Source organism: Hipposideros armiger, unplaced genomic scaffold (genome assembly GCF_001890085.2).
Source record: "Hipposideros armiger isolate ML-2016 unplaced genomic scaffold, ASM189008v1 scaffold_303, whole genome shotgun sequence".
Lineage (NCBI taxonomy): Eukaryota > Metazoa > Chordata > Mammalia > Chiroptera > Hipposideridae > Hipposideros > Hipposideros armiger.
Window position 1 is genome coordinate 810,042 of NW_017731653.1, and position 10,470 is coordinate 820,511.

The 10,470-nt window shown below is 43.9% G+C and overlaps 1 protein-coding gene across 3 annotated transcripts; it reads left to right on the top strand.

Moving 5' to 3' along the window:
* The first annotated feature begins 5,961 nt into the window (after positions 1–5,961).
* On the top strand, positions 5,962–9,554 carry PRR13 (proline rich 13). Of its 3 annotated transcripts, none has more exons than XM_019659642.1 (4): positions 5,962–6,047; positions 6,648–6,686; positions 7,062–7,426; positions 8,902–9,554. In XM_019659642.1, exons 2-4 carry the CDS (start codon positions 6,668–6,670, stop codon positions 8,938–8,940), a joined length of 423 nt encoding a protein of 140 aa, XP_019515187.1. In that variant the 5' UTR covers positions 5,962–6,047; positions 6,648–6,667; the 3' UTR covers positions 8,941–9,554. The 3 variants fall into 3 exon arrangements, with proteins under 3 accessions (XP_019515187.1, XP_019515188.1, XP_019515189.1); XM_019659643.1 differs by having other exon boundaries at positions 5,965–6,033; XM_019659644.1 differs by lacking the exon at positions 5,962–6,047 and adding an exon at positions 6,085–6,424.
* The last annotated feature ends 916 nt before the right edge of the window (positions 9,555–10,470 follow it).

Sequence of the window (10,470 nt, forward strand, 5' to 3'; positions counted from 1 at the left end):
GCCAGCTGCCAGCCGCTCACGCTGGCTGCCAGCCACTCATGGTACTCATGGCAGCCCATTGCATCAGGGGCTGCAGCCTATGCCATCGCCAGTGACTCACAGCAGCCCAGCTCCAGGCCAAGCCGTTGTTCACCATCTTAGCTGTAGAGGGCACAGCGTCACTGGACTGCATGTGGGATCCAAACTGGGGCCCTGCTGCTCAGAACTGGTGTCCCAAGCCAACTCTTAACCAACACGCCACTCGGCCGGTCCCAGAATGATTTTTAAAAAAAATGAAAATCAGATCATGTCATTCTTGTGCTCAAAATCCTCCAGAAACTTCCATTCACACTTAGAATAAAATCTGAACTCTTTTCTATTGCTTACAAGGATCTGTAAATACTTGTACCACAGCTCCTCCCCTTCATTCATTTTTCTATATAATGTACATCACTACCTGACACTTGATTATATATTTATATTCATATTCTGCCTTTCCCACCAGGATATTATCTCCATGAAGGCAAAGATTTTTTTTTCCAATTTTCTTTTCACTCTATCCCCAATGCTTAGAATAGTACCTGGCTAACTTGAGAAATACTTGTTGAGTGAATGAATGACAGAAGCATGGTAAATAATTAGCAATTTAATGAATGAGTTCAAGCTAGCTTTAAAAGCATAAGTGCTTTTAAATATTCTAAGTTTAAATCTGAGGAACAATTTTCCAACTAGCAGGTAGGTGAAGAGAAATATGGAGGATATTGGCAAACTATGAGGGTCCTGCAGAGAGGTTAAAATCATCCTGGTCTATGGGCCGGCCGAGTGGCTCGGTTAGTTAAGAGCATGAGCGCTGAGCAACAGGGTCGCCAGTTCAATTCCCACATGGGCCAGTGAGCTGTGCTCGAGCTGAGCTGCTGCTGAGCTGCCAACAGGTGGCAGGATGGCTCAGCTGGTCAGAGCACAGTGCTCCTAACAACAAGGTTTCCGGTTCGACTCTCACATGAGATGGTGGGCTACGCCCAACTGCAACTAAGATTGAACATGGCACCTTGAGTGGAGCGGCTTCGAGCTGACAATGGGCAGCCGGATGGCGACTGGACTTGGAGCTGAGCTAGCTGTGCCCTTCACAACTAAGATTGAAGGACAACAACTTGGCTGTTCTCCTTTCCCAATTCCCCAACACTGTTCCCCTACCCCAATTTCCCAATAAAATCTTTAAAAAAAAATCATTCTGGTCTCATAGTAACAATTCTTAATATTAATGAGAATATTAGTAATACATACTAGCATATAATAAATGTTATTATGTGAGAGAGACATGATTATCTCATCACAATTGCCCTGTGAGGTAGGTACCATTGCCATTGCAGTCATCCTTCGCTATCTGTGAGGGATTGATTCCAGGACCCCCACAGATACCAAAATCCTCTGATGCTCAAATCCCTTGTCTGAAATGGCATAATATTTGTATATATTCCATATTTGCATATAGGTTACAGTAGGGTATTCCTAAACATCACTTCATTCACATGAATTTAGTATAGTGCTTGACACATGGCAAATTTAAGTTTTGCTTTTTGGAACTTTCTGGGATTTTTTCCCCCAAATATTTTCAATTTGCAATTGGTTGAATCTACCTATGTGACACCTGTGGATACAGAGGGCTGACTATTTTACAGATGAGGGAACTGATGGCCCAAGAGGTTAAATAACTTATTTAAGGTTCCACAATGAGTGGCAAAGCCAGGATTTTAATCCAGGTCTGTCTAACTGACTCCAGAGCTTCAGTGCTCTATTCCTCTTTGTTCATTTATTCATTCATTCACATAGTTTTTCATTTAACAGTTTATTCATTGACACCCTCCTATGTACCAGGCACTATGTGAAATGTTGAATGTTAATACAGTCCCTGCTTTCAAGAAGCTTACAGTCTAATGTAGGAAGCTGACATTAATCAAGTAAGTACTGATTCATGTATAATTATAAACTGAGACAGCTGCTAAAGGAAAGGAAAGATTCTATCCGAGGCTACAATAACGGGACGTCCCCTGACCAGGATGTCAAAGAGGCTTTCCTGAAGAAGTGATCCTGGAACTGAGAGTTGACGAATGAGCAGGAGTTAACTAGACAAAGTGGAGAGAGATAGGGAGAGCATTCCTGGCAAAAGGAACCAAGATCTTCTGGAGGGATGAAAGGAAGCCTAGAGGCTGGAGGACAGAAAGCCAGGGGTGAGCAGTATGAGAGGAGACCAGAGAGGTGGCAAGGCCAGATCATAGCATACATGACAGTAATAAGATTTTGAGTATTTCTTTGTTGGAGGTGCTGGGAAAAACAGGCACTCATATATTGCTGGTGAGAATGTAAATAAATACTTCTGTGGGGGGGTAGTACATCAATATCTATAAAAAGTAAAAATACGTAAAATGTCATATATACCAGATTATTTATTGCAACATAATTTTTTTAAAAAGATTTTTATTGGGGAATTGGGGGATGGGAACAGCGCTGGGGAATTGGGGGAAGGGGAACAGACAAGTTGCTGTCCTTTTGTTCTTCAGTCTAGTTGTGGAGGACGTTGCTTCACTGGCCCAAGTTGGCACCGTCATTGCGCTCTTCCCTGACAAGGCAGATCAGTCGCCGATTTCTGGACAGCCGCTCACTGCAGCTGCTGGCTGCTCACGCTGGCTGCTGGCTACATACGGTAGCCCATGGCAACCCACTGCAGCAGGGGCTGCAGCCTAGCTGTCGCTGGTGACTCCCGGCAGCCCAGCTCCAGGTTGAGCTGTTGTTCAGCATCTTAGCTGTAGAGGGCAGTATCACTGGCACTCATATATGGGATCCGAACCGGGGCTCTCTGGCATCCCAAGCCAGCTCTTAACCAATGCACCAGTCGGCCAGCCCGTAACATAATTTTTAATTGCAGAAGATTGAAAACAATCTGACTATCCAGTGACTATGGTACATGATACAAAAGAATAAAATAGAGTTGGGAAAACAACTGAGGACAATATCTATGTACTGATATGGAAATATCTCCAAGACATATTAAGTGGGGTGGGGGAGCTGAAAATTAAACTCTGCATAATTTGCTGTTTTTATATTTAAAAGGGGGGGGACATATCAGTATTTGCTTGATCGTAATGAAAGAACTGGAAGTATATATAAGAAAGTAATTACAGAGGTTATACAGGCTAGAGGAGGTGGAGTAGATGAAGAACAAGAGTGGGGGAGAGACTTCACTTTATACCTCTTTATCCTTTCTGGTTTTCAGTTAATGTTGTCTAGTCAACAAAAATTAATACACATATGTAAAAACAGTTTTGATGTTTGTCTTAAGGATAATGCAAAACCATTGAAGGATTTTAAACAGTGTGGTGACATCAGATTTGGCTTTGGAAAAAAATTTCCAAGGTTGCAATGTGTAGAATGAATTGGAAGAGGGCCAGAGTGGATGCAGACAGGAGTGCTAAGAGGCCATTATAAACTACAATGAGACACCATTTCATACCCACTAGAATGGCTACACTGTATTAATAAAGACAGACAATAACAAGTGTTGGTGCAGATGTGGAGAAATTGGAGCCCTTATCCATTGTTGGTGGCAATGTAAAATGGTGTGGCTATTTTGGAAAATAGTCTGGCAGTTCCTCAAAAATTTAGTTACCATATGACCCAACAATTCCTCTCATACATACATACCCAACAGAACTGAAAACATATGGTCACACAAAAACTTGTACATGAATGTTCATAGTAGCAATATTCATAAGAGGCAAAAAAGTTAAAACAAATTAAAAGTCCATCAACTGATGAATGGATAAACAAAATGTGGTAAATCCATTAAGTGGCATAGTATTCAGTACTTCCGTCATAAAAAGGAATGAAGTACTGATACATGCTACAAGATGGATGAATCTTGAAAATATTACACTAAGTGAAAGTCACAAAAGGCCACATATTGTACAATTCTTCATTCATACAAAATGTCTAGAATAGGCAAATTTATAGACAGAACAGTGATTAGTGGTTGATTAGGGCTTGGGTGGGGTAGGAGAGAGGTAAAGAGAGGAGTGAGGATTGACTGCTAATGGGTGTAGGACTTTTTTTTAGGGGGACAAAAATGTTCTAAAATTAGATAATGGTGATGGTTGAACAATGCTCTGAATATGCTAAAAACTGTTGAATTGTACACTCTAAATGGGTGAATTATATGGTATATGAACTCTATCTCAATAAAGCTGCTTTAAAAAACGAAAGTTAGAAATATTAACTTCTAAAAGGCATCATGCCCACATAGACACATCAATAATTTCTTTCAAATTCAATCATCTTTCAAGAAAGAAATAATGTAAATATAAATTGCCATAGAGCTTAAAAAAATAGGAAATGTTCCAATTCATCTCAAATATTTAGCACAAACATGATAAAACCTGATAAAAACATATCAAAATTCACTGTGGTTATATAAGATATTATCATTGGGGGAAGCTAGGTAAAGTGTACATGGGAATTTACTATTTAAAAAGATAATTTGGAAACTTTTAATATTTTGGTCATGTTTAGGAGGGTTACATGAAGGTATCTTCCCCTTGAGAAATTCTACTATTTTTGCAACTTCTTGTGAGTCTAAAAATATTTCAAAATAAAAAGTATTTAATAAATCTATCAAAGTTTTTAGTTCAAGGTGACAAACTCAGTATAAAATTTATCTTCTTCATATTTTTTTATCCCACAAATTTGGGATGTACTTTTTTTCATTATGGCTTAGTTCAAAGTAGTTATTTCATTTCTATCATGGTTTATTCTTTGACCCAGAGTTATTTGGAAGACTTTATGTTTGTTTGTTTGTTTGTTTGTTTGTTTTAGTTTCCAGATGTATATTTGTATTTATATTTTAGCTTGTGGTCAGAGAATATGGTATGTATTATACAATTCTTTGAAATTTGAATTATATTGAGACCAACTTTTATTCTAGTATACTTAAGAAGAATGAGTATTTTAATTTATTTTTATTTTTATTTTATTTTTTTTAGCTGAGCCATCCTGCCACCTGTTGGCAGCTCAGCTCCGGCCGGGAATTGAACAGGCGACCCTGTTGCTCAGTACTCACACTCTTGAGCAGAAGAATGAGTATTTTTAAAGTTTTAGGCGCATGGTTCAATATGTGTTCATTAAGTCAAGCTTCTCATTACAAAAAAAAAAGAGAGACCATTGCAGCAATCCAGTTGAGAGATGATGGTAGGTTGGGGGCAGGGAAGATGGAGAGAAGTACAGGGGTTCCATGTCGGTATTGGAGCGGGGGCCGGAAAGGCGAAGGAGAGAGCCATCAAGGATGAGCTCCTTGGTTTCTGATTTATGCAATTCGACATCTGGGAGCCAGGATTTCCATTTGCCCACTTTAATGGGCAAGGGGGCGTGTCTCTACATGCAAGTAATTAGAGGATCTTGCCTGAGTCACTTCCTGGTTTCACCTTGCAGAGGGTTCTTCTCTTTGCCTGGGGTGGTTTTTGGTTTATGCAATTGACATAGGGCATCCTAGGAGAGATTAAGAAACGTCTGTACTTCCTCCAAGAATGTTTATTTCCCACGGGGGCTAGGAAGGAGGTGGCAATATTGAGGCATGGAGCTGAGACTCTGAAGCTCCCCAATCTTGCCTAAGCACACTGTATATATCTGTGTTACAACACTTACCACGGTGTACGGTGTTCACATTATAATGTGTTGTACCCACTGGACAAGCTCAGACGGCAGGCGCTGAGTTTCCTCCCGGCAGGACTTTGCTCAGAAACTGGTTCCGCCCTCCGCTAGCCTCTTTCGTAGTCCCGCCCCCAGGTATTTCCGGCCCGCCGGCTCCTCTGCAATCGCCTCTCCTTAAAGGGTGTGGAACCACCCCTACTGTAGCACTAGGGTGATTGACGAGCATGTCCTTCAATCATAACGCCGAATGACCACACATACTCACCAATTAAGTGGCAGCAGAGGCGGGCGCCGAAGCCTAAGGTTGGGGTGACCAGGAAGTGAGAGTGGAGACTGAGAAGGACGAGTCCAACCCAGGTGCTGGTGTAAAGGTGATGGGGCATCTGGGTTACCCAATTTCCTCCTTTCCCCGTTCCCGGGTCAGGGGTCCCTTCGCAGCTGGGAGCCGGGATCTCCATATGCCCTTTTTAATGTGCAAGGGGGCGTGTCTGTATATGTCAGCTTTTGAAGATCTTTCCTGAGCCACCTTGCTGATTTCGCCTCGAGGAGGGGCCTTCTTTTAGCCTGGGGTGGGGGTCCTGTCTTCCTCCCCGAGGAGCGGTAGAGTTGTTTAAAATCCTTCCTTAACCTGTGGATGGTTCAAGTCACGTCCTCAGTCACGGAAAGGGAGATGAGTGATCGGGATAGAGAGATTCGCTGATTCTGCCCCTCTCCCGAGGAGTTAAGAGACCTCCAGCCGCGGCCAGAGGTAGTGGGAGATGGAGCGGCCCTGGGAGCTACGTTCCTGTGGTTAGGGAATTAGGAATAAGTATTGAGGGCGAAGGAACGAGTGGAAAGAAACATTTATGTGGAGGTCGTGGTAGTTCTCAGAGCCTATTGTAGGGCGGGAGGCTTTGGGGTGGGGCTTGGTCACTAAATCCCCTTCTCATCTCTGGGCCGTCAGCTTCTTGCCTTCATTTCTTTCTCTTCAGGCTGGAGAAAACACCTGACGATGTGGAACCCCAATGCTGGTAGGTGTTTGGGTGCACTCTTCTCCCACCTCAACCCCTTTTCAAATGGGCCCCACAACAGGAAGTTTCTGTGTTTTTCCTCCACCTCTTCCCTCACCTTCAAAAGCTAAATCCTTAGACCATAGCTGACCAATACTCTCCTCTTTTCTTAGAGTTCACTTCCTCACTCTCTCTCTCCCCAGCCTGAGAGGGACGTGACATTTTTTTCTCTCCTGTGTGGGTTTCTCTCCCCTATCCTCCATCCTCCTTTCTCACCTTTCCATTTCCCTTTAAGTATTGAGTGAGAAACTGAATCATCTTGTTGTTGTTGTTGTTGTTGTTGTTAGAGGTTCTGGGCAGTTCTAATCTTAATTTGTTCTTTGCTTCTTCCAACAGGGCAGCCAGGGCCAAATCCATATCCCCCTAATACTGGGTACCCTGGAGGTTCCAATCCTGCCCACCCACCGCCTGTCAACCCTGCCTTTCCTCCAGCCTCCTTTCCCACACCCCCAGGAGCTCCCCAGGGGAATCCAGCTTTCCCCCCAGTTGGGCCCCCTCATCCTTTGCCACAACCAGGGTATCCAGGATACCAACCGTTAGGTCCCTACCCACCACCATACCCACCACCTGCCCCAGGTATGCCTCCTATGAATCCCTTGGCTCCTGGCATGGCAGGACCAGGAATGGTGATGGACAAGAAGATGCGGAAGAAAATGAAGAAAGCTCATAAAAAGATGCACAAACACCACAAGCATGGCAAGGTCAGTGCCCTCTGGATCCTGGTTAGGAAGGGGTGACCCCTCAGAGAGACTAGGCAGGCGGGATAGGCAAGGGGGATTCACAGTCTGAGGACATGGGGCTCTGGTAGACTGTTATTCCTCTTTGTAAAGGATTCCTATTGGGAAGAATCGGATCATCTTGAAGAGAAATATTAGGCTAATTGGGCCTTCTATCTCGGAGGGATTATGCTGAGCCTTAGAATGAATATCAGACTCGAAAACCATTCTTGTTTGCTTTTCTCTCTCCCAGAATTTTTTCCTTTCTCCCCCACTCCCAGATGCATATTTTAGTGAGTTGGACATACCCATTGATGTGGTCAAAATATCCATTAATAGGGTCAGTCCTTTGACAGAACAAAGTCTTACATAATAATTAACAGGTAATAATCGGGCCCTAGTTCCTGGACTTCCTTTCTCTCCTTCAGGGTGTTGTGTTAACTACATGGGCCGTTTTGTCCTACCAGCCCGTAGGGAAATTGAGGATAAGAGCAGTCAGTGATTCTCAGCCTCAAACAAAACCTAGGTTTCATGCTCAGCCCTAAGGCCTCATTCTAGAGGAGTGTTAATTAGGAAAGGTAAAGGTAACGCCCAGGACAACTCAGCAAGTATTGAACAAACCTGTACCTGAGGAGGCCTTAATCTAAATTTTCCTGTCTAGTATTTATTTGCCATGTGGCTTTGGGCTCTAATTCCTGGTTCTGGATCTTTGGTAGAAGTATGAGGAGAAGGAAAGGTGAGATTGAATGGGGGAGAAATTACCCTGGAGAGACTAAAAAATGTTTTTAGTTGTTGACAGTTGTTTTTTTTTTTTTTTTCCTCCTGCCACCTGTTGGCAGCTCAGCGGCTGCTCAGCTCGGGCTGGGACTCAAACCGCTGTTGCTCAGAGCTCAAACTCTTGAGCGAGCTCTTAACCAACTGAGCCACTTGGCCGGCCCAGTTCTTGACAGTTGTTGATGGGAGAACCTTGACTAGGGGTCTCTTAGCTTTCTCTCCCATCTTCTTCACTTTCTCCCAAATGGGGCTTAGGAAAAAGTAGAGACAGATGTACACACAACTGCTGTTTCTACTCACTGTTCTTAGATCCAGAGCCACTAGGAACTTTCTATGCATGTAATCAATAAAGGTTTATAAGGTATCAGCTGTTTTCTAGCACCATACTATACTTGTGCCTAGAATTTATTCCTTGCCTAGGCATTGGCTCTGGTAAAGAAAGTTGGAAACTTGCTCCAAATGCAGTATATTAAATTCTGTGCAATGAGTTAGGATGGTTTAATCCATTCCCGTATGCTCACTGCTGAAGGAAATTCTTGCTTTTGCTGTTTAAGGGACAGTCTGATTCAAGACTGCTGTCCTTTTTAGGTACTTGGGTGGAGGGGTAGGGCTCCAAAGAATGCCCGATAGAGTGATTGAAGGTCATTTGGATCTGATGCTGTCTCCTTTCCCCTTTCCCCTTGCAGCATTCCTCCTCCTCCTCTTCCAGCAGTGACTCTGACTGAATACAGGGCCTGGACCCCTCCCTCAAGTCTCTCCAGTTCTGCTCTCCCATCAAGCTTCAGATGCCATCTTGCACTGGGGGAAATTAGCCCTTAAGTCTCTCTACCCACCCTCCCCTAATCTGAGCTTCACTCTTCTATTCAGCCCTAACCGGCTAGGGAAAATGGGAAAAGAATTGCTATGGGCTAGCAAAGGTTTTGGATAGAGCTTTTAGCTGATGAGTTTTGCAGGAGAACTGTATTTTGAAGATGGCTCACCATCTTTGAGCTAAATGCTGAAGACAAGTCTAAGAACTATAACATGTGATTTTTTTTAACTTTTATAGTACTTGTGGTTGGGGAGGTTTTATGGAAACTTAATTATGGAAAAAACAAACAAAAACCTGTACCTTTTTTGTAATTGTGGCACACTTGGGTGATTTAGTGGCAAATACATTTCCCAACCGGCCTTTTATTGATTGCACTAACTCTAAGGCAGCTGGGAAGCGGAGTCCATTTGTTGATGAGTTCTGATTGCCATTTTGGAATCTAACCTCCACTCCTTAGCTCAGTATGCTATCTCAGGTCCTCCCCTCATTCTCCAACTCTCAGTCCAAATAAAGCTGTTTCTCCTTGTCTCTGTTCACCTGTGCCATTACCTTGGTTGGGCCCAGCACATTCTACTACTTCTGTTGCCCTTCCGCAGACCCTTTAAAATGTATCAGTTGTGGGCTGGCCAAGTGGCTCAGTTGGTTAAGAACTCACTCAAGAATGCGAGCTCTGAGCAACAGCAGTTTGAGTTCCGGCCTGAGCTGAGCTGCCGCTGAGCTGCCAACAAGTGGCAGGATGGCTCAGCTAAAAAAAAAAAAAGTATCAGGTTTAAAAAAAATTTTTAGTTTTTTAAAGATTTTATTGGGGAATTGGGGGAGGGGAACAGACAAGTTGCTGTCCTTTTGTTCTTCAGTCTAGTTGTGGAGGATGAGGCAGATCAGTCGCCGGCTTCTGGATGGCTGCTCACGGTGGCTGCTGGCCGCTCACGCTGGCTGCCGGCTACATGCGGTAGCCCATGGCAACCCACTGCCACAGTGGCTGCAGCCTATGCCGTTGCCGGCGACTCACGGCAGCCCAGCTCCAGGTCGAGCTGTTGTTCAGCATCTTAGCCGTGGAGGGCAGCGTCACTGGCCCTCATATGTGGGATCCAAACCGGGGCCCTCTGGCATCCCAAGCCAGTTCTTAACCATCGCGCCATTCGGCCGGCCCCCCCCAATAAAAATCTTAAATAATTAAATAAATAAAGACAGATGCTATAAAATCCCATAGGGATATAAACCTAGAAATAACTGGGAAGGAAAGGAGGAGTCAAAGATGACTTCACAGCACAAGTGACATTTCAACTACCTCTTGGGCCTTGAGTGTGAAAAGTATAAGTGGAAAAAAATGAAAAAATGGGTTTACCGGGCTGGCCGAGTGGCTCAGTTGGTTAAGAGCTCGCTCAAGAGTTTGAGCTCTGAGCAACAGCGGTTCGAGTCCAGCCCGAGCTGAGCAGCCGCTGAG